Genomic DNA, 25,521 nt, shown 5'->3' on the forward strand with positions numbered 1-25,521 from the left:
ATTAGAGAACCTCTTGCAAGGCTCCCTCTAGGCCATCCTACAAAGAAAAAGTGAATTTCATCAAGTTAACTAGTTGTTGTATTGCAAAGTGAAGGAATGGGGAGAAACAGGTATGATCAAATCTTCCCATCAAGCATGGGCTTTGTGTGCTAAGTCAGTTATCAAAGCAATGGATGATCACAAAAGCCAAAATATTAGATTGCATAAAGATATTCTTCAAGGAGACCCATTAGGGAAAAAGGTTGATCAAATCTCAACTTCTAGAAATTGAAGCATACTCCTACCAAAGTTCATATCCAGGACACATTTGTGGCCTAAAGCATTTGGAAAGCATGGGAAGCCATTAAAGGGCAATTGAGTTGGTTGGGAAAAATCTTTCATATAGGTTGTTCCTTTCAATGAAAATTGCCTTAAGTGGTCACCCTTGGTTCTTTTTGAAGGAAAACACTAAGTAGAAACTAAAGATTTCCAATCAAACTAATCTTCTAAAAGGGCACCTCCCATGCTAGAGATCTTCACAACAACAAGGTTCACCATGCGAAACCATGACCAAGTCTCATGGTTCATGTTCAAACTCATGAGATCTAACAGATGTATAATGTAAACATACAAGACCTTATTATGAATGAACTATTTCTCATTTTGGATATTGGTGGCCAAATAAAGTAGCAAGAGGACTAGAAATAGAATGGCTCTAAGCCTTTTAAGAAATATAAACTAAAAAATGAGCACAAACGGCTCAATGCTCACCTTGGCTTGATGCCAAGCTTAACAAACTTTGCAGGATACATACTCGATCCTCGAAGCAACTAGTTAGGCTATACATACGACATGGAAATCTTTCATTGAGCCTAAGAAGGTTGTTTTTGCTTAATATTTCATTCAGGGTGCCCTTCCTCTTGTCCAATCCCTCAAGTATTTTGGAATTACTTGACCCAAACAACCATTCTATCACAAGAAAGAAATTGTCAAGCATATTTTTTGGTTCTAAGCAAGTGTCAAATCAACACGAACTCAATTCTCTAACCTACAAGTCTACTCATACATATACTATGTACGGTTGAATATATAAAACTAAAATTCAAAAAAAAAAAACAAAATGGCACCAAGTGAAAAAAAAAAAACAAAATGGCACCAAGTGAAATACATATTAGCAACAAAATACATAATCAATGAGGGCTCTAAACCACCTCTAAACTCTGTTTGAAAAACACACTACAAGCATATCTCATTTTCCCTACCCTTGTCTTCTTCAATTTTGCAAATTGATTTTTCAGTTCCAACCTAATCTATTTGATCTTCTATAATGGGGCCATACATGGGGCAGCTTGACCTTTTATACTAACACCAAATATTCTTTAAATATTAGCATTTCTTGCACTATTTGCAATACTAACCTTCTATTATGCATTTCTTGCAATATTTGCAATAGATCTCCTCATGAACAAGATCAGCATGAATCCATGCAATGTCTTTGACCCTTAGGGCCATGGTAAAATTCCAATCTACAAATTCAAATATGCAACATTGCAAAACCTATCTTAAATTCTTAATATGCAAAGTTCATAATAGTAGAAAGTTGAAAGTACAAAACTTGCAAGACAAATTCTACATCTACCAATTTAATGAGAGAAAAAATAGGGACGAATTTATCATCTAATTGTTAACAACCTACCTAGGAAAGATCACTACTCCAAAACTTTAAATGCTCAACAGGAGGTGTGAGGCACACTGGGTGACAGCAAAGGAGAGGGGGGGGTTCTATTTATAGCTTTTTGGGGTTTAGGAAGTAGGTTTTTGGTTTTTTTTTTTTAAAGCTTACATTTTCCATGCTAAGGGCACCATGGTCAAGTCCACTACCTACTCAACCAAGTAGGTACAAACTCAACTGAGTAGGGCTTGTTTGGTACCGAACTAGCCAAGCCATGCTTTGACTCAACTAGTTCACTACCAAACCAACCCTCAAAATCGAGTGCTTGGCAAGTCGATATGGCGATCAATCAAATCAACCAAGTTGATAGTCCGAGTTGACTCCAATGGAATTTTAAAGCATTGCATGGTACCATGGTGCTCTTATATGGTGCTCTAGCTTGAGTTTCAAGCCAAGAAACTCAAGCTAGAGCTAAAATATATCTAGGGTTTGATAGAATTTTCGAGATCAACCCTTGCATTATGAATCAAACTCCACTGGAAGTTCACTCCCCTCGTAAGCCCAAGTCATGCACATCAATTTCCAAGTAAGCCACACCAAAATGTGAACAACCTATTTCAAGAGCACAACAAACAACAAACCCTTAGCCATGGCCACTACAACAACCCATCTCCTCAATTCTTTAACAGCAACTCCCGCATGTACTTGGCCATTTCAATGGAGAAGCAACAAGACCCACAAGAAGAAAATGTGTAGGACATTGCCTAGTGTGTTGATGACCCACCATCTATTGGGTGAGGTCCAAACCCCAATGATTGCAACCCACCATCTGATTTTGGATCCAATGCAACTACCTAACTTCATGATTAGCTTTATTATGGCCATCTGACCACCATAACTGTCTTTACACTTATGTTTCCTAGCCTTCCGCTATATATAATTATGCACTTTGTTAGTACTTTACAGCTTACAATGTTATTTTTTATATGCTCATGCAGCAACTCTGGTTTTTTATAAGACCTTGAGGTGAAACTAGCTTTTAGATTAGACAACCGCAACTGCAGTTAACATATCTTTTCATGGTTGAGTTTAAAGGAAGCATTTTATTCAAAAATAACCAATGCTTAGTAATTTTTTCCTTTTTACAGTAAATATAATAATTTTTTATCCATGCAAACTTAATTTGTTTCCAAACTAAGTGTTCCTTGTATTGTAAATTAGCAATATAGCACTTGGAAACATTTCAGCATGGATTTGCCTTAGAATTTTGCCTTTGCATCTAAGGACAATAACCAATGCTTAGTAATTTTTTTCCTTTTTACAATAAATATAATAATTTTTTATCCATTTTTTATCCATGCAAACTTAATTTGTTTCCACACTAAGTGTTCCTTGTATTGTAAATTAGCAATATAGCACTTGGAAACATTTCAGGATGGATTTGCCTTAGAATTTTGCCTTTGCATCTAAGGACCTGCAGCCTCATTTCAGTACCTGTAAATCTAGTATCTTCTAATCAGCACAACCACACTTTCAATCAAGAAAAAAGGCAATAATGACTGTATAGGACATACGTAAAGCAGATATTTTAAATATTAAATGCAAATATTTAATTTCTATAATAATAGAATGTGTGCCCCTGGCATGAAAGAGATTATTAAACTTGTGACCAACCATCAAGGAGATTACTTGACTATGGCAATTGCCTGTTAACTGTGAAACTTTTAAACAAAGTTCAATCTGTTGCCCTTTAGAATAAATAATGAACAAGCCAGTACCAATTATGAAAGAAAATAAACTGCATACTATGGAAATGCAAACAGACGGACAATCCAAAACTACCTAGTGAGTCATCAACAATCAAGATGCCAAATGTTTATCATTCAAGTGGAAGATCAATTAAGCATGTAGCATCAATTTTTAAGCCAAACAGAAGACAGCAAATTACAAATTTTATCCATGTCGAAAACTATCAACAAACAAATTGTGCATATTAAGTCTACATACCCAATATATAGCATGCCAACAATTGCCAGCAAGATAACAAGAAGCACAAGCATAGCAAGTTGTGCACCCGTGCCCACTAATGCTGACAGCAAGACCAAGTTTCGTGGTGTTCGGAAAACATCTCCATGAACAAGTTTCCACCCTGACTCTTCACTAACATCCCTCTCCTAGAAAAAGAAAACAAGCCCACAATTTCATTCACAATAAAAAGAAGGTATTTGAATTAAAATCCATAGTAGCTTCTATTTACTGTCAAATGAGCATTCTGATGCCTCCAGGTGTGTAATTGAGAAATGCATAAATAAAGACAAAATATGAAACATATGCTCCTTGTGATGCTGCTTGAACAGCAACCTTTACAAAAGCACAAAATCTACAGGAAAAATACAGGAAGAAATAAAACCAAACATTTGAAGTACCCTCGCAGGCTTGATCGAACATCTTACCAGGCTTTCCAAATCATCTTCTTCGCGAGCATACTTTGCATAGTCATTTCTCAGAGTCCGCATCAGGATCATTGAGACTAAACCCGTGAGAAAAATAACCATCATAAATGAATTGAAGATGGAGAACCAATGGATCTGTTTATGGTAGAAAAATTCAGTATATGTGGCTTGGTACTTAGGAATAAATACAAACATAGGGGGTCAAAAGTCATGCCAGATATTGTCTTTCAAAAATACATAGAAATATGTCTATATTTTTCTAAATATTCATTTGCTTTTGTATGCATTTTACCAATGTGTATTGCATAATAGGAATCCTGGGCAACTTATGATTAAAGGGTTAAAGAAAACAAGTAAACAGTGATCTCTGCATCCATTGATGTTGACAACACTCAAATTTGAAACAACTGGAATACTAATTCCTATGTTTTTTCACCTGATGTTCAAAGAAAGGATAGTCTAAGTAGACATCAAAACGCCTGGCAAAGGTTATGTTGGTCTCGACCCAATGGACTGAATAGGTAAGTTCTAGTGTCTTCCCAGCAATAAGCGGCTTTGGATTCTCCTGAGTGAGGTTGACATGAATTATCTGTAATTGACATGTAGCACAGATTCAATAAAATGTGGAAGATAAGGCAACCTGAAGGGAACAACAAGTGATCCGGATAAATGATTAAAATGAACTACAATACAGGACAATGATACACCCTCAACTGACTTGGTCATTATTGATTTTCACAATAATATTCTTGTGTGTGTATAGCAAATGCTTCTGATCATCACTCTTGTCTAGATGAATTTCGCCAACAAACCCTGCAAATCAAAGTCAACAGATTTATATCTTCAAACCCTATAAGAACAATAAAGAAAAAATAAAATAGATTTACTCTACACAAAATTTGAAAAAATGCATACCCCAGAGAGGTAGATCATCTGGTACAGCCAATGCACCATTCATCCATCATTAAAACAGAAATTAAGTTAGAAAAGGTTTGGTCCACAAGAAACACAATTAGAAAATAATTCAACCTTCTAAATTTCAAGTGTGATATCTAAGAAGCATGACATCTGAACAGAGAGGACACACCCATGAAGAATTCAAACCAGTAGGCGTTTTCAATAGCTTCCTTAAATTGTTTCACTTTGGTAGCATCAAGCTCAATTGTGCATATTGGACTTTTTTCAACATTTTCTGCCACAAAACAACATCTATCAGAGGAAAACAATTGGTAAATCAACATTTTCAATTGTAATTTCTGTTGCTTGATAGGATTCAATCCTTAAGAAAACGTTGTATCAATAAAGAAAAAAGGCTTTACATTAACTAATAGCACTGCAGTCCTGTTTCAAAGCCAGTCCCACCATAGCTTGTACCATTGGATAGTAAATAGCAGTGACAAGCAGGAATTACGAAGAACTTCAATTAAAGCAAATGAACACAACGGGAAGAGATTTAACATTGAGAAGGAAGCTGAGGAATAAAATAGACTTACTTCCAAATTTAATGTCAACTTGGCTGTCTATGAGCTCATTTCCTCCCAGAACCTCACCAAGCCCACCCCACTTATGCGTGGGATTTTTAGCTGGTTGGCAGAACGGAAGACTATAGTAGTTATACGTTTCTTGAGGATTATTGTAAGGGCCAACTTTGTTCACCCATAAAGTAACAGGATCACTTGCTCGATACTGCCCGCCAAAAAAGCAAAGTCTGTCAGTTCAATACAGGAGCTTACACTTGAAACAGTGAGATAAAGCTAAAAGTAAAGGCATTTTAAAAAATAGCACCAACACAACGAAAAATGCCAATAAACAGATTTCGTTGAAATGTAATTGATGGGTTTTCAAAACTGAGTTTTGAAAAAGGACATTTAAAAAATAAAAGGTCTATAAAATTAAATTGCTAGATTGCTTGGATCCCAGATAAATGCTATGTATATGTGTGCATTTCCCATACCAATAACCTTGAAAGCACAATTGCAGGATCCTCTGCAACTGCAGAGAATATCATTCTAATAATTAAGCTTTGTGTGAAATATAAAGGGAGCTGTCTGAAAACAGGTCGGGATTCTAACCGTGGGCAGCATTCCGTACAACAATGACATCATTTCTTCTCAGTTATAATTTATAACAGTAAACAATAGATAGCAGTCTAATCCCAGATTTGACGGAAACGTAACTCGTCCATTTGGCGCAACAATTTTCAGAGAACGTTAAAAAGTAGAACATGTGCTCCACCACATAATCTAGATTATGTGGAGAAAATACAATAGCGTTTTAACCACGGCAACAAACACGCCGAATCATTTGACACCACAAAAGTCGTATGATCTGATATCAAATCCAAATCTGTCCGAAAACAATTAATGTTTGAACTATAAATTAGGTACCAATAAAATAAAATATTTCCAAACCTCCCACAAGATACAGGACAGACCAACAAAATAGCAGAATTGTTCGAGCGATCAACAAAACCTAAAACACTAGACCCGCAAGACCATGGATAGTCCTCTGCTTTAGTGATCAAGCGCTTATAGACGCATAAAACATAGTAACCAAGTAATCAAAAAGGAACCAGTGACTGCCAAGGGTTGATCTTGGAGTACAAAGACGATGAAAGATTCAGATCCAACCCTTGTTCAAGGAACGATCTGGCTGTTGGCATGTTATAATTGCGAACCATTCATCTAGGATTCAATTTTTGTATGTTCGTAGCATTTCAATTGCAACTATTCACAGGCCCTAACCCCAGAGGGTAAAACTAGGTTAACCAGGCTTTCCATAAGTGAGCTTTAATACTGTAAAATAGAATATGGGTACAAATTAAAACAAAAAAGTGAAATTTACTGATAAAAATGTTTTTGGTTGCTTACCTTATGATCATACTCTGATGCAAACACTGTACCCAAGGCCGCGACCAAGTAGAGCACCCAGCAGAACCAGACGCCTTCCTTATACCCCATCTTGTTCACTGTAGATTTAGATCTAACCCGGTTGGGTTATGGGACGCCTGGATCTCGTATTCCCTCTTATGCAGAGAGTTTCACTGTGTGCTCCCAATGGCAGAAGAAACTTATGAAATTAGGAGAAAGTCGATATATATATATATAGGGGTTTATAAAATGCACTCCGTTGTATTTTAAAACATTCATTTTTCCATTTCTATTGCACTTGGTTTACCTTCTGGCACACGGGCAGCAACAACGAGGTAATTGGAGGTTCAAGGAATTTTTGTAGAGACGAAATTTTGTTCTATTTTGGTAAAACATTGGGGAAGTAAATATGTGGATAGTTTTAAGGGTTGCCGTTTAATTAATGTAGAACATATAATTGAATTGCCATTGCCCATTGAGCGGTGTGTTTGCTTGTTTGGGTTAGTCAAAGTTCTTCCATTCATATTTGATTATCATTTAATTCTATTGCTCGTTCAATAGATTAAATTTGCAAATCACATATGTTTTGATTTATGAAAAGATTTTAGGTTATAATTTGTTGCAGGATAGATGCTTTTTAGTTTAGTACCGTAGAGATGTTATAACGTAATTGAATCTATATAAGTTATAATGTAATAGCATTTTTGCTAAATTAAATTAAATTAAATTAAATAATTAATGTAATGTAAATATTTTAATTTGTGTCAAAATAAAATAATAAAAAAATAAAAAAATTATAAAAATAAAATAAAAATGATTCATGGTATTGACTAATAGGATTTGTGTGGAAATTTTAGATCTATTTTAATTCTGGATCTACTAAGAGAGACCAAACTTATTTTAAATCTAAAAGAGGTAGTATGGTAGAAATATTGTAACATATGTTTAACATTTTGACTAAGTCAAATTACATAAAATAAAACTAAAATAAAATAAAGAGATTAATGTAATGTCAATATTTTAACTCATTGAAAAATAAAATAAAATAAATATAAATAAAAATAACCCTATAAAGTCCTAAGGGGGAGCTTAATTGGTGATAAAAGTAATGTGAGTCCTTAGAAAAAATGTTCAAATCCCCCTGTTTTGACCCGCTTTATGGAGAGGAAGACAAGTGGTAGACTCCTAGAGGTTTACTAGTAGCTAAGTAGCTTTATGGAGAGGAAGACAAGTGGTAGACTCCTAGAGGTTTACTAGTAGCTATGTATCAAGTGGGCTATTGAGTTCATCTGGGATATATATATATATATATAACCCTAATTGATCCATGGTATCAAGAATCCATGGTATTTATGTGGAATATAGCCTATTTAAAGGGTGAAATCAAGTCAACTTAGATCCATCTTAACTCGAGATCTACCAAGCTTAGAAAGACGAAAAATAACATAAAAATAACCCTATGTTAAACATTTTTAGACTCACAAAATAAAATAAAAATAATCATACTTTAAAATAAAAATAACTTTAAACTAAAATAATAAGTTAAATTTGACTTAGTAGTGGTTTTTTAACTTTGGGTTTATGAGAACCCATGGTAATACCATGTGGAATATAGTCTATTTAAAAGAGGAAATTAAATCAACCTAAATCCATCTTAATTTTGGATCTACCAAGTGTTTAGAGGGATCAAATGTCTTGAGAAGCAAACATCTTTTAAAATGAAAAAAATAAATAAATAATATCCCTCTTGCCCCTTGGTAGACCGGAATTAAGATGAATCTAGACTAATTTATTTCTAATAAATAATATAAAATATTTATAATTACATATATTTTTTGAAAAATAATACATTATTGTAGTCATTAATATATAATAATTAGTAGTTGATTTCATACCATTTAAAAAAACCAGCCTAGATCCATCTTAACAACGGATCTATCAAGCGCCGAGAGGGATCAAATCTCTCGAAGTGCAAACCTATTTTTTGAGTGCAAAACTTGAGGAAAGGTTTGCACCTTAAGAGATTTGATCCCTCTCGGCGCTTGATAGATCCAGTGTTAAGATGGATCTAGGCTTCAAATCTCTCGAGATGCAAACCTATTTTTTGAGTGCAAAACTTGAGGAAAGGTTTGCATCTCAAGAGATTTGATCCCTCTCGGCGCTTGATAGATCCGATGTTAAGATGGATCTAAGCTGGTTTCAGTTGTGTGCGGTCATACAAAATTTTCTAAACATCTAATTATTTTGATCATTTTAAATATGATAAATATGTCTAAGATTAATTTGGTCAATTTAATTTAAAATTTGCTTAGTGACCTCAGTTTGTTGAGATGAGAGAGTGCTAGTAACTTGAATGATGAAAAATGATGAAATACAAATTTTGAGTGCAAAGTGTCAATGTAACAATTTTCATAGATAGAAAATGTGAATACTAAGAATATAGTCTATTACGAACAATCTTCATTGCAATCAATATGATACTATTTTCTTCTACCGTTTCTATTATCACACCTATTAGTTTTTCCATTTTCTCATATCGATCATATGAAAATAGTAGTTGGAAGCATAGACCATTCAAATATTTAACTCGATACTGTAGTAAACGACATACAACATACCTTGTCTATGTTGCTCTCCAATATTAACAGTAGATTTCTCCAAAGTCAATCATTCTGATTTATTGAGTGTTAAACCCCAAATAATTTTCAATGGTAGTTATTTTCTATTACTACGTTGGAATGCAAAGTAATTAACAATGTTGAATGATGGAAAATGGCAATAATAAGAATGTAGCCAATTATAAATAGTTTATAGTTTCAAGAAGCAAACATTTGGGGTAAGCAAACATTTTATATAGGATGAAAATTCAAGTATTGTATCTAATGTTGAATAATTTTTATGTGCTTACATTGAGAGAGAGTGTGTGTGTTTTGGGGGTGAGAAGGAGAGACAAGGGGAGATAGAGATATAGATAAGGAGGAGAGGGAAGAAGAGAGAGCAAAGACAAGGAGGGAGGAAGAGATATATATATATATATATGGAGAGAGAGAGAGAGAGAGAGAAGGGGAACAGAGAGAGATTGAGGGGAAAGGGAGGGAGGGAGAGATAGATAGATAGATATAGAGAGAGTGTGTGTATGTTTAGGGGCTAAGATAGAGAGATAGAGAACGAGAGACAATGGGAGATAGAGATATAGATGGAGGAGGTAGAGAAGTGCTTACAATGAAATCAATGCACATTATTAATCTAATTACTTTGAAATTAATGTACATCATACATATTGTTGCATCAAATCAGAAATCAACCTCTACACTAAAATCAACTCATGTAGTGCAAACAATTAGATAGGATTAGAAATCAACATCTATATTGAAATCAATGCATCTAGTGAAAGAAATCAAATAGGATTAAAAATCAATATCTACACTAAAACCAATGCATCTAATGCAAGCAATCAAATATGAGTAGAAACCAACAACTACGTTGAAGTCAATGGATCTAGTGCAAGGTATTAAATATGATTAGAAATCGACATCAATGTTGAAATCAATGCATCTAGTGCAAGGGATTAAATAGGATTAGAAATTAATATCTACATTGAAACCAATGCATCATGTGCAAGCAATCAAATAAGATTAGAAATTAATATCTACACTGGAACCAATGCATCTAATGCAAGTAATATATGAGTAGAAACCAACATGTACGTTGAAATCAATGCATCTAGTGTGAGGTATTAAATATGATTAGAAATTGACATCCACACTGAAATCAATGCATCTAGTGCAAGCGATCAAATAGGATTAGAAATCAATATCTACATTGAAACCAATGCATCATGTGCAAGCAATCAAATAAGAGTAGAAATCAACATCGACACTGAAATCAATGCATCTAGTGTAAGGTATTAAATAGAATTATAAATCAACATCTACACTGAAATAAATGCATATAGTGCATGTGATCAAATATGATTAGAAATCAACAAATACATTGAAATCAATACATCTATTTTAGTGAAAATATAAAATATTCATGACTTTCTATATCTAACTTCCATGTCTGTATTTGTCTTTGTGAGACTCTTTCTTCTTCCCTCTCTCTCCACCTTCCATTCTGTGTCTATCAACACTTCCCTGCAATTCACAATATTTCAGCCTCCAGATCTCTTGGATGAGGGATCCATTTATAGATGTGTGCAAGGGTGTAAGTCATCTATGGGGTTTGATTAGTGTCATTCCACTTGTTACAATTGGTTCTGCAAGAGAAGGGATTGGAGATTTTCTTAGATCCCTTATTCATCCTTGGCGAATTCAGAGAGGCAAGTGGCACAGGAGAAGTTTCTAGAAGATTCCATGATCATCCACCTAGCAAATTGTCCCGAACATTTGTCCATCCTCGCCCATCACACCCTATAGAAGGCCTAAACAGTATGCATCGCACCCTGGCAGTGTACCACTCAGTATGCATCGCACTTTGCTAGTGGAGCAGTTAGTATGGTTCAATTTAGGTAATTTCTAGATGGTTTCTCAAATGGAACTTTTGGGGAATGATGTATTCAAATTACTATGTTCCTTTAGGGTATGAAACAACTCTTTTAGGGGTTGATGAGCCCTAATACATCGACATATAAGTTTGGGGTTGATGTGCCCAAATATGTCTATAACAGTTGCCCCCTAAAGCATGAGGTCGTAAATATTCATGTTGGGTGAAATGCTTTATCATGAGGATCCGAAGTTTCGAACTAGAAGGTGACCTGCATAAGTTACAATACAATACATCATCATAATATAATTTTTCATGATCTAGCTGAGGGAGGCATTCCCATGCTCAGCTTTATAAATTTCATTTCATGTACATAGATGAGATAGTCGTTTGCAGATACAGACTCGTGATTCTATAGATATAGAGTCACAATCCATGACTAGGATGACCATCTGTGTAGAGCCTTTGTACATTTGATGTTTTTTATATCCTTGAATATATCGCAGCCCGGATGGATGAAACTAGATCCGTGGTCTTCAAACTCGTTCAATCTTCGCCCGATGTACAAGTCAAACCATGTGAAGAGATGTTATGAAGTCGAACATGGAAAGACATTGCCTGATTTCCAGCCAATGATGTAAGTTGTTAACCGACGCGAGAGGAATCACTGATAATGAAGGTACTATAGTACAATTCACGTGGTGTGAATACATGATCCGATGTTGAACACCATGCAAAATCTTTCAGTCGAAGGCCATTGATGTCAACCTGTAGCCGGAAGTGAGAAACTTGCCATTGATGTATGCAAGCTTCAAAGCACTGAAAGGGTTGTTTCTAAGTCAACTTCTTGGATAATGAGCTAATGTCGACAAGAAGCGACTCGTCGTAGGAGGGCCTTGATGTATCCCACATCTATGACACGAAACGAAGCAAATGATTTCTAGAGGTGAAAAATGAACTAACGATACAAGGTTTAGGAATGACGGTCATGAAAAAATGAAGTTTGGAGGTATTGCAGTGCATAAGACATTAACTAGATGGTGATTTCTCAACTGAATGACTTCTCTTGAACATGTCGGCGACACTGAGATGAATTGGTAGCGTTAACCCCAAAAGATAGATGGTATGAAAGACCAATGGTGTGATGACTGATGAACGGAATAACCCAACCCAACTCAATAATGGAGATGAAGTGAAAGTGTCATGTTCAAGAGCGACTTGCTACCATAAATTCTTCAAGTTTTTTCCCTTTTTTCCCTAGTCATTGTTGAACAGTACCTCTTTATTTTTGTCAAGCTTCAGGAGGATAACATATGCTTGTTCTATAATTTGCCTTTCAGGCAAACCTGTCGCTATTTAATGTTTTAACGAGTCTAGCGACAGTGAAACTCGGTCTCATCTAGATGGACAAGTTTGTCACTATTGTTTTAACGAGTTTAACGACAAGGATAACTCAGTCCTTTTCATGTTTAGAGAGTTTGAAAATGGACGAAAAGAAAACTCCATAAGTTCTTTTTCGTAAAATAATCCCTCGGGTCCGAAAAAGGATAAAATAATATGGGAGGGATGACATTTCCAATACTTTAACGAGCTGGAAAGGACAAGCGCTCGACAATCTTTTCATGTTTAAAGAGTCTGAAAAGGGTTTAAAGAGGACTCTATTTTGAGGAACGAGTGGTGTCTAGGGTAGCAACTGGTTCTAGTGATGTTGGAACTTCTCAAAACATGTTGATTTATGTGAAGAGGCTGGCTAATAAGACCACTCATTGCAACTATTCCTCAAAAAGGGTAAAACAACCAAGTGAAAGCGTATGATCGGCCAAAGAGATGGTGGTGATGAGATGAAAACAACCAAGGCTCAAAAGGTTGACAGAATGGCAATCACAAGGGTTAAAAATTGAAAATGGGTTCATTTTTAGACAAGCTTGAACCATAGGGAACTATGCTTGGATTCGGTTTCATGTTTACACAAGCTTGAAACAAACAAACTATGCTTGGATTCAGTTTCTTTTTTACACAAGCTTAAAACGAAAAAATATGCTTGAATTGGTTTACATGCCCCCAGCATGATGAAAAGGAGAGTCTTCTGTAACCAAATGGAAGTCATTGCGGTGAAGCAGGACGATTATCCAACACCTATTTGGCTTCGTTCAGATAGACAAAGATGAATGGTGTGATAGACCAATCATATAACCTACAGGGAAACTTAACTTTACCATTAGGTGCATGCCCCCAAGCTTCATTACATTCACCTAAGTAGACGACTCATGGCTATTAGGTGGATGGAATGAAGGTTCTTTTACGAGATCAAGTGAAAGACTCGACTGGGATTTTACGAGATCTAATCAGAGACTCGACTTTGAACTTGGGACCTTGTTTCATTTTTAAATGAGCTTGACACAAGACAAGGAATTATGCTCACATCCTTGGTTTCATTTTTTAATGAGGTTGACACAAGACAATGAACCATCCTCGTAGACCCTTGGTTTCATTTTTTAACGAGGTTGACATAAGACAACAAACTATCCTCGAATGCCTGTTTCATTTTTTTAACGAGGTTAACACGGTAAAAGAACTATCCTCATATTCCTTGGTTTCATTTTTTAACGAGGTTGACACAAGACAAAGAACTATCCTTGGACTCCTTGTTTTCATTTTTTAACGAGGTTGACACAAGACAATGAACCATCCTCGTAGACCCTTGGTCACAACTCATAAGTGGTCATTAATGAAAGATCTGGTTCCAATGCCCCTAGTACATAATGTACAACATCACTGAATTGATCGTCAGTTGACGTAGGTATGGAACAGGCTGCCACGTAATTAACCCGTGGCGGGGATGATACCATTGGTATAAATGGACTATTTAGGAATGATGGTTGACTAGGAGGTATATTTGGACCAGGAAATGAAAGCTGGTCAACGGTGAGAATTTTGCCTACATGCGGGAAACAAATCACTCGAAAGAGTGTTGAAACAATACCTCCCATGTTGTAAACATAGTCACGCCCAAGAAGTAAATTGTAATATAAAGGTCCTGGGACTACCATCACGTTTAGATAAATGGTTTTTCCTCCCAAAGTGATAGGTAACTATGGAAGGATCCCTAACAATCGACTGATTCCTCTGTTAAAACCCAACAGATTCTGTGTAACAGGCATAAGAGGTGGCGAACCAAGCACTTTCCAAGCAGTTGAGGAAAGGATACTCATTGATGCACCTTCATCTATAATAGTTCGAGATACAATCACTTTACAAACTTGTACTATGATCTGGAAAGGCACATACGAAGGAAGGCGGGATCCTGCCAGTTGATTCCAATCAAAAGAAGTGACTAGACTACTTGGAGGGGGTACCGTAGAAACGGGAGGATTAACCTCTTGAGTTACGAGAACTGGAGGATTTTCCTCCTGTCTTGATGGAACAGGTGGATTGCCCCCAAGGTCGTTAGAATCTGAAGTAACAAAAAGAACTTGAGCGGTATCATTTTCACTCTCTTCGGGAAAGGTACGATTAGCTAAAGATGAAATCGGGTCAACCGTTACCTCGACCTGTTGATTTGGATCGGGTATAGACTCATAGGATTCACTTTCAAAGAGAGTGGTTTCGACTGACGGTTGATTTTGGTCAGTCAGTTCATCAACTAGTGAAGGATTTAGGGAGAGTTTCCTGTAACCAGATGGAAGTCGCTGCGGTGAAGCAGGACGGTTATCCAACACTCTTTTGGCTTCATCCAAATAGGGACAAAGGTGAAAGGGGTGATTACCTTCACATAACCTACATGGAAGCTTGACTTTTCCCTTCTGTCCATGAACTTTACTATCACTAGTTGATGGTGTGTTACCAACATGATCTCCAGAGGTTGATGACACAAGATGGTGTGAACAGGAAGACCATTCTTTCAAGATCCGAGGAAAGTAAGGACAATTTCGATGAAAATGGTCTCCCGCACAAATTATGCATGGATATTTGACTTTGTGAGGCTTAATGGACGGATTTTCATCAGATGTTGCATTCAGAGCAATGGTTGCTTGGTTGCCCCCTTGCTGAATTGGCTTCTTCTTCTTCTTCTTCCCTTTCTTCTTCTTCTTAACCACTTGGTTACTAGTACCAATACTTTCACCAAGCAAAGAGGAAGAGGGGGAAGGAGAAACAAACGAGGAAGAAGGCAAAGGGTCAACTTCAAGATCAACTGGAGGTTGATTTTTTCCAGTTGGAGGTGTACTCGATTTCAAATAAATCTCGACATTTTGAACGAAGGAGGTTGAAAACAACCATACTAGTAGGCCAATGGTAAATCCTGAAAGGGACAATGTAGCCATATAAGGAGCACCAATATTTTCGAAAGAAGGAAAAGGACTAGGATTCCCATCAAAAGGGATTCCTTGATCAGTGGACTCCAGATTCGTCACCATATGTCTTGACCTAAGATCAACTAAGGAATAGGGATGTTGTTCACGATCAATTAATTTTAACGACACTTTAGACGCAACTTTGCTTTTTCAGTTTAAGAGTCAAGAAAAAGCTAAAGATGACTCTAGTCTCCTTCGATTTTTAATAAGCCTGAAAGGACAAGTGCTCAGATGGACCTTTTTGTTTAGAGAGTCGAAAAGGAATGAAAGTGACTACTCTAGAAAGTCTAGACAAAGGGATTACCAAACCAATCGCAAAACTGCAATATACACCTTGGTGATAAATTAAAGAGAAATTACCAAGGACTTATGTACGGCAGTCAATCTTCCCGAATGTTGTGTTCAGTGCATTGCGATCAATAAGGCGACAGACTCAGTTTCCTATGGATAAAGGATTTAAGCCTATTGTGGTCTCCCAATATATACGCGACGATACGGGGAGCACAAGTCTGTGCTAGCACTTGTCGTATCAAGGAGGAGGAATCACCCAACCTTCAATGAAAACGATAGCCACTAGTTTTAACGACGCTGGAACATGTCACTAGCCTAGACCTCTAGATATGTTGCGTTAAGTTCCAAAGTGTTGTTAGGTTCATTGAAATTCATTTTAAAGTTGATCTTGTTTAGAGTTTTCCTTTCAATGGTTCACCGCGTGATGATGATCTGAAATTCCTAAGATGCAATCTATAATGATAAACAATCTTTGTTTATTTGAGCAATGAAAATCCTAGCTACTAGGGAAAGAAGATAACAGTGCTTTTAAGCAAAGAGCAAAGAGCACACACTAGTGCATTTCCCTAAATCATCTTTTCGCACACAAATCAAAAAATGCTAAATGCAAATGCATGTATTTGTTTTCGCTCTCCTTAATGTGAAAGATGCCAAAAGGAAAGCTAAATGCAACAAAGATCTGAAATACTTCACTCAAAATGACATTTTCGACAATTTCTTTTTCAAAAGAGAAAGGAAGACTCAAAAACGACACTTTCAATTTTGAACAAAAATGCTTTCGACACTTCGAATGTAAAAAAATCAAATCAAATGCATCAAGAAAAGTTCAATCAATTATCAAGGGAAGGAAGAATTTACAACACTTCTCTTTTCGACAAAAAACGACAATTACGACACTTTTTGTACCAAAGCGACAAATCGACTAAAACAACTTTTCGACAAAGGATTGTAAATGAGGAACAAATACAAAAAAACATTCACTAATCCTAAAGTAATTGAGGCTGATCTAAGTGATGCAAGTAAGCTTCAGTAAAGAGGCACTGTTCATATGCAGCAAAACAACCAAACAAAACTGAAAACAAGGTCAAAAACCTTCAATTTCTAGATGGAAAAAGAGTTCAGTCAATCATCGCACCTAGGCTTCATAGAAATTGAGATGCATCGCACTTACTACACTCGGGAGGTGCTATGCATACTGAGTCACAGTGGAAGACAATGCGATGGTCCAGGGAGCGCAATTGAAATGGGTTTTGGCTCAAATGTGGAGCTGTTTTCAATGAATTAAGTTGGGTTTTGATGAACAATGATGAGCAAAGTATGATGGAATGTCTTGAGAGGTTACTGAGCTACCAAAAGGGCATCTAGATGTGCTTGCAAGTTAAATGTTTAATTCATAAACTAAACCAGAGATCGACTGACGCAGCATTCATCTACTATGCAATTCCAGAGCAAGAGCAGTTCGAAGGCTACCTTTCTAACTTCAGACTCTGTCTATAGTTCATCAAATTGAACATAGAACAAACAATAACAACAAACAAACTTCTGTTCATTCCCCAGCGGAGTCACCAATTTGTTTCTGGGAAAACTAGTATTCCTAAAGAATGCCAGCGCTCTAGGTTTGGCAGCTACCCTAGAAATAACAATTTAAAGCAATTCAATGATTTCTTCTATGTGTAACAGATAAGAGAAAGATAATGGAACCAACCTGGAACTTCCGCTTAATCCCTTGCTTGATCTCTCTCCTTTGACAGATCCTGCAACTCCTCCCCGTACTTAACACGCTTGGAGAGTACCTGCACAAATACAGCAACAAAGAACCGTCAAAGCATCATGATCTATTACAACATAAACATTACAGAATTAGATATATAATGAACAAATGATAACATTCACAATTGCACAATCATATGGGAGAAAACTTGAAGAGCTTTATTAATAGAAAGGAGAATTACAACCCAGTTGTCTGATCCAACATCATCCTCCTAGCTTCAATCCTTCTTCACCTCATGAAATAGCAAGATCATACCAACAAGAATACAATGTTCTTTCCTCAATTACAAACTATCAGCACTTCCTTGCAATTCACAATATTTCAACCTCCAGATCTCTTGGACAAGGGATCCATTTATAGATGTGTGCAAGGGTGTGAGTCATCTATGGGGTTTGATTAGTGTCATTCCACTTGTTACAATTGGTTCCACAAGAGAAGGGATTAGAGATTTTCTTAGATCCCTTATTCATCCTTGGGCGAATTTAGAGAGGCAAGTGGCATAGGAGAAGTTTCTAGAAGATTCCATGATCATCCACCTAAAAAACTGTCCTGGACATTTGTCCATCCTTGCCCATCACACCCTATAGAAGGCCTAAATAGTATGCATCGCACCCTGGCAGTGTACCACTCAGTATGCATCGCACTTTGCCAGTGGAGCAGTCAGTATGGTTCAATTTAGGCAATTTCTGATGGTTTCTCAGATGGAACTTTTGGGGAATGATGTATTCAGATGACTATGTTCCTTTAGGGAGTTTAAAGCAATTCAATGATTTATTGTATGTGTAATAGATAAGAGAAAGATAGTGGAACCAACCTGGAACTTCCGCTTAATCCCTTGCTTGATCTCTCTCTCCTTTGATAGATCCTGCAACTCCTCCTCGTACTTAACACGCTTGGAGAGTACCTGCACGAATACAGCAACAAAGAACCGTCAAAGCATCATGATCTATTACAACATAAACATTACAGAATTAGATATGTAATGAACAAATGATAGCATTCACAAATGATAACATTCACAATTGCACAATCATATGGGAGAAAACTTGAAGATCTTTATTAATAGAAAGGAGAATTACAACCCAGTTGTCTGATCCAACATCATCCTCCCAGCTTCAATCCTTCTTCACTTCATGAAATAGCAAGATCATACCAACAAGAATACAATGCTCTTTCCTAAATTACAAACTATCAGCACTTCCTTGCAATTCACAATATTTCAGCCTCCAGATCTCTTGGATGAGGGATCCATTTATAGATGTATGCAAGGGTATGAGTCATCTATGGGGTTTGATTAGTGTCATTCCACTTGTTACAATTGGTTCTGCAAGAGAAGGGATTGGAGATTTTCTTAGATCCCTTATTCATCCTTGGGCAAATTCAGAGAGGCAAGTGGCACAGGAGAAGTTTCTAGAAGATTCCATGATCATCCACTAGCAAATTGTCTCGGACATTTGTCCATCCTCGCCCATCGCACCCTATAGAAGGCCTAAACAGTATGCATCACACCCTGGCAGTGTACCACTCAGTATGCATCGCACTTTGCCAGTGGAGCAGTCAGTATGGTTCAATTTAGGCAATTTCTGGATGGTTTCTCAGATGGAACTTTTGGGGAATGATGTATTCAGATGACTATGTTCCTTTAGGGTATGAAACAACTCTTTTAGGGGTTGATGAGCCCTAATACATCGACATATAAGTTTGGGGTTGATGTGCCCAAATATGTCTATAACACTCTCCTTATTTGTCTCTCTATCTCAACCCCCTAAACACATGCCATGCTCTCTCTCTCTCCCTGTATTATATATCTATCTATCTCTCCCTCTTCCTTTCCCTCTCTATCTCTTCCCCTTCTCTCTCTCTCTCTCTCTCACTAACTCTCCATCTCTCCCTTGCCACTCCCTCTCCACCTTTCTCTCTCTATGCCTTTCTTCCTCTTCCAACTCCATCTCTCTTTCCCCCTCTCTCTCCTCTCTCTCAAGTCCTCTCTCTCTTTTTCCTTCCTCTCTCTCCCACCTCCCTCTATCTCTGCCCCCATCATACACACACTCTCTCTCCACCCTCCAACTCTGTCACTATCTCCCTCCCTCTCTTCTTCTCTCTCTCCCCCTCTCTCCTGCCTCCATATATATGTCTCCCTGTCTCTCTCTTCCCCTTCTTTCCCTATCTTTATCCTCTCCTTTCTCTCTCTTCCCTTATCTCCTCTCTCCTTCATTCCATCTTCATCTCTCCCTTGTCACTCCCTCTCTTTCCACCTCCAAATCCATCTCTCTCCGTCCTCTCTCTCTTCCTTTCTCTCTCTCACCGTGTCTACCACCTCTATGTCTTTGTCCCACACTCTATCCCCCCTTCCATCTCACTCTCTTTCTTAAATATGATCCCATTGTATTGTATTTAAGAAAGTATTTAAGTTAATAAAAAACATAATTGGTTGTAAAATATTAAACCTATATTTTGGATCAATCATGTTAAAGAAAATACAATAATAAAAAGAATCACCCACTATCTTTCCTCTATCATTGTTAATCACTTTGCTTTCTCACTTCACTTGCATCCTTGGTTATGATGCATCTATCCTAGTACTTTATAATATTATTTATATCATGTAAATTTCACATATGTATATATAAAAGTACTCTCATTTTTTAATTTATTAAAACCTCCATTTAATCTCTGTGAAAATATTGTTATTAGTCGCGAGGATTGAGGGTTTAGATATACCTCAGAAGTAATTATAACCCTTTTGCTCTTATATTTAATTAAAAAATGTTATAAAATTAAATTAAAATAAAAATTTGTAAAATATTTTTATTTTGAAATAAGTTATTGTTTTTGGGCATGTAGTATTGATAAGCCATGGTATTGGCCTATGGTGTTGTAACAATTAAAAGCCTAGATCCATAACATAATAATCAAAAGTCTAGATGGCCCATGGTATTGATAAACCATGGTAGTATCCCATGGTATTATAATTTTTTTCCCTCCTCTCCCTCTCTATCTTTCTCTTGTGGGTATTGCCCCATGGTCTTGTAAAAAACCTACTTAGAAGTTAATAATATCCATGTTAAATATACATGATTAAAAATCTTGTCATATCGTAAATATTAAGTTTTTATCCTCTTATTAATTACATTTATAGATGGAACACATCTATATTAAGTGTTACAAATATATTGATTACATAAAATATAATGTTACAATATTATATGTTACCCAATATCTATAACCACCTCCATCTAATAAATAGTGGCTAGGGGTGGGGAGAAATACTAATTAAAATGTAATTTTATTAAATTTTACCTAATAATTAAGGTGAGAATCCACACTAAACATTACATTCTACTCAATATTTCATTGAGCACTTTCCATTATATTGAGTTTACCTTCCTACAACCAAAAACTTGAATGCAACGAAATATAAATTTACCTGATTATTATTATTACAGAAATCACACAACCGAAAACCTGAACGCCGTGAAATATAAATTTACTGGGTTATTATTATTACAGAAATCACACAACGGAAAACCTAAATGCCAGGAAATTTATCTTGTTTTTATTACACAATATGCCCAATTGAATCCTCCCCTTCCTTTACTTAATTTTCTTTGTTATTCAATGAATAAGTTAATCGATCTCTTTTTAAATTGTATATATATCTTTTTCAAAATTGAGTTTGTTAATATTAGCCGACACCCGATCTATCAAGCGCCGCGAGGGATCAAATCTCTTGAGGTGCAAACCTTGCCTCAAGTTTTGCACTCAAAAAATAGGTTTGCACCTCAAGAGGTTTGATCCCTCTTAGTGCTTGATAGATCTGGTGTTAAGATGGATCTAGGCTGGTTATTTTAAAGTAATGTTACACATATCTTCAGCATATACAATATATATTAGCTAACACATATATAGTAACATTACACATATCTTCAGCATATAATATATATTAGCCAACACATATATAACAATGTTATACATATCTTTGGCATATATAATATATGTTAGCCGACACATATATATTTTTGTTTTAATGTAACGTTATTTTACGTGACAACATCTCCCCCATATTTTTGTTTTAATGTAACATTACGTTACGTGACAATATCTCCCTCATATTTTTTTTAATATTTTTTTTGTAATGTAAGGTTACGTTACGTGACAACATCTTCCTCATATTTTTTTAATATTTTTTAATGTAATGTTACATAACCTGACAACATCTCCCTCATATACGGGGCTGTAGAGCGCCTCCCGGCGCAATAATTTAAACTATTGTTAAGTAAGAATTTAAAGTTTAATAATTTACAATGTGATATATAACTATGTAATAAGCATTTCCTTTATATGATGATTTGATGATTTAATAGAGTTGGTGATGGAAAGATATTGAAAAATAAATAAATTATTCAATACATAATTAGCTTATTGTGTTATATACTTATTCATTTATAATTAGCTTATTGTATTATATACCTATTTATTTTAATATTAAATTTATTATATATTTATGTCGTAAGGCGTTTCTCTCTTAGAAGAACTTCTCCAACTGTTAATCTGTATCGTTTAGCACCGTAAATGTTGTGTTAGATGATTGAAATGTTATGAACCGTCGGATGAGTTGGTTAGGGTATGTTTGTTGTCACATTTCCCAGTTAATCAATCTGTCGTCGGATGAGTTTTGGTTGGATAGAAGAGAAGCACGCTCAAATGGACTTGGAAGAGGTTTTTACATGTCATAGTCTCGGCTCTCCATGATGCGATTGCTGGATCTGGCACAATTGGTCATCTTCTGAGGGGGCGCTTTCTCACCATACTCTTGGCGTGCTTACTTACAGGTGGGAAAAATGGCACACCACACAGACTCTTACAAGTATATAGAGATAATACTTCTTGTTAAGTTGATAATCCTTCTTGCTAAGTTCTTGTTCCCTTGTCTTACATTTCCCCGGTTTAAATGGGTATCTTCTATGAGTTTTGATTTATTAATAATAATCCTTAATTGCTTACCTTCTTCAGTTTGAGGTTTAGCTGCACCAAACTATGATTTTACCATTGTTCCTTCTTGGCTGCCAAGGGTCTTTGGCACCAGGCCAGGGTTTTTCTGCACCGTTCTATGGTTTCGCTTCTATACCAAGGTGATTATAGTTTTCTCAAAGCGAATGCACTCCATTCTTTCCTGCAGTAGAGCCCCAGCTTAATTGTTAAAGAACTTCACCACAAACTGCATGGTTGTGTTGTATTTTAAATTGTCGGGACTGATGTTCGTGGGATTAACTACATTAATGAACTCCAGGTTTGGAATTTTTAATTTTTTTTATGCCTTTAGGAATTATATTTTTAAATACAACATAGTCCATTCTGATTTCTTGGTGCTTGCTGATTGATAGACAAATACTTGTGTTATGCTTGAAGTTAAGTCTGTGATAAAGAAGGAATTTGACAGTATAGAACAAGCCTTCAATTGCATTAAATCACAGTGCTTTGGTACAAGATCTAGGATTTCGACATTATCTGAAGCTTCATTGAGTAGATGGTCAGGTGATAAAACACCCAAATCTCAAGCATCCCTTTCTCCAGTTTTGTTCCAGGCTTCACCCTATAGGAGTAGATTTTAGTTTGGAGAGCATGGTGAAGATGACAAATTCTATGATATTATGGATATCCAAGAGAACTTGGCTAAACTATATCAAGATATTGATTGTGAAATGGTGCAGAGTTTGGACTTAATACCTCCTGACAATAGTCCAAGAACAACTGGCCTAAGCTCTTGTGGCATCACTGAAGATACTCTGCCACATGATTGCTCCATAAAACTCAAAGAGAGTTGCTATAATTCAGAGTTTAATGCCTCTGAATCTCATGTTGATGCAAAACTATTGGGAAGGTGTCACAATGCTCTAGATGGAATGGAGTCACTCTATGAAAATAAAGGACCATCTCAAGTTTACAGTATGGGATTTGAAGCTCAAAGAGAAAGAAGACCAATATTTGAGGATGTTTTATTTGGCCTCAGAAATTCTCCACCTTCTAACAACATGGTAACAACATGGCAGAAGGGTGTTTTGAGCGTGAGTGTCTAAAGGGTGTCCCTGGAAATGATGAGATCTTTGCTGGAAGAATTGTGCAGTCAACTTTTGATATTGTTGACTACAAGGATTTACTAATCATTTTTAAGTTTAATGATGCTTGGCCTCCATTTGAACTGGAAAAAATAAAAATAAAAAAGTAATAATAATAATAAATAAATAAATAATTGTTGTTATCTACCATTAAGTTAATTATCGTTAATTTAATTATAATTAGTAGAAGATTTAGGCCATCCATTTAATTATTGAAAGAAGAGCGGACTGCGGACCTTGCCAGAAAATTGTGTAGAAATTCTACAAATTCTCTACAAATCTCACTCTAAGACTATGTAGAAAATCTGACTGTAGATTAACCCGATAATGCAATATACCAAAGCAAGATACTATAATCTACTTCTACTATCAATTTGCGGAAGCTTAAAGATTGAGCAAGATCGAGCTGAACACATATAACCAGAAGAATAAGAATCAATGCACATGAAACACAGAAAATACTCAGGGGAAAACCTCAGCTAAAAACCCCACTATCTATATTATCATACAAGGTGGAAATACATCAAGAATTATACAAAGCCTTAGCTCTCACAGCTAGCCAGCTCTTAGTACAATCCTCCTGGATGCTCACAGGCAATTAAAGCTTCTCACAAGCCTTCTCCTCTGCCCTCCAAGCTCCTATTTCCTTGCGCAGTTACCTCTGGGATGATCTCCTTCACCCAGTGTAACACTGCTCTAACACACTGTCAGAACTGCACAATCCTCAAGGAACCTTACCTTGACTGCATGCATTGGTTTCCTTTATAGGAAAACACATGCAACTGATAGTACATTGTCCTTGACATTTAGCTCAACTGGGTCTTTCTAAGAATAAACATGCATGAGTTTCTGATGAGGGAATCTTCAATTATCTGGAGTACACTGGTTGAGTGCATGCATGCATCAACTGACTGATAACTCACAATTAGTTCCTCAAACAGTATGGAACTAATTTAACTGGACTTAACACAGTAAACTGAGCTAACTAATTACAACTCAAATATAGCTCAATCTTATATCCTTAATTAAAGGATAATCTCCTTAATTAAAGGGATAATTGTTGCATGACTTCAGAAAGACTTCTAACTTGAATTTCTCCAACTAATTAATCCATAATGAATTAATTAATTATTTCCAAGCAGCTGGTGAGACTAAATTCGATTTTAATTCACAATTTTAATTCAAGGACAAATTAAAATTGGAATATTCTGGATCCTATATTTATCATTTCTTATTGCTATTTTCAACACTCCCTCTCAACAAGAAAGGAATTCAACTTGATCCCGATCCTGAACCTTTGGAATGTTCTGCATGCAACACTTCTCTCTAGTGTTGTTGCTCCAGCAACTCCAGAAACAAAAAACATCCAACCTGAATCAGTATGATGCATCTATCATCAAAGTCTCTAACTGCTATTGCCTCTGTCAACTGAAAACTTTGCGCTTCTGCTGACTCAACCTTTCTGCACTGTTGTCAATCCTTCTCTACACTCTTCAGTATCTGACTGCTCTAGCCTCTGTCACTTTGATCTC

General features: G+C 36.1%; 1 protein-coding gene across 1 annotated transcript in view; it reads right to left on the reverse strand.

Moving 5' to 3' along the window:
* TMN1 (transmembrane nine 1) overlaps positions 1–7,189 on the reverse strand; it is a 29,246-nt gene extending 22,057 nt beyond the window's left edge. Inside the window, exons 1-8 of the mRNA XM_089415862.1 lie at positions 6,975–7,189; positions 5,598–5,790; positions 5,192–5,296; positions 5,020–5,037; positions 4,823–4,917; positions 4,541–4,693; positions 4,105–4,239; positions 3,659–3,825 (exon numbers count right to left, since the gene is read on the reverse strand). Coding sequence (XP_089271988.1) covers positions 3,659–3,825; positions 4,105–4,239; positions 4,541–4,693; positions 4,823–4,917; positions 5,020–5,037; positions 5,192–5,296; positions 5,598–5,790; positions 6,975–7,064 — 956 coding nt within the window. The 5' untranslated portion in view covers positions 7,065–7,189. The remainder of the gene's footprint in view (positions 1–3,658; positions 3,826–4,104; positions 4,240–4,540; positions 4,694–4,822; positions 4,918–5,019; positions 5,038–5,191; positions 5,297–5,597; positions 5,791–6,974) is intronic.
* Positions 7,190–25,521: the final 18,332 nt, after the last annotated feature.

Source organism: Pinus tabuliformis, chromosome 3_2 (genome assembly GCF_031772625.1).
Source record: "Pinus tabuliformis cultivar Carrire ecotype Pingquan chromosome 3_2, CPIR1, whole genome shotgun sequence".
NCBI classification, from domain to species: Eukaryota; Viridiplantae; Streptophyta; class Pinopsida; order Pinales; family Pinaceae; genus Pinus; species Pinus tabuliformis.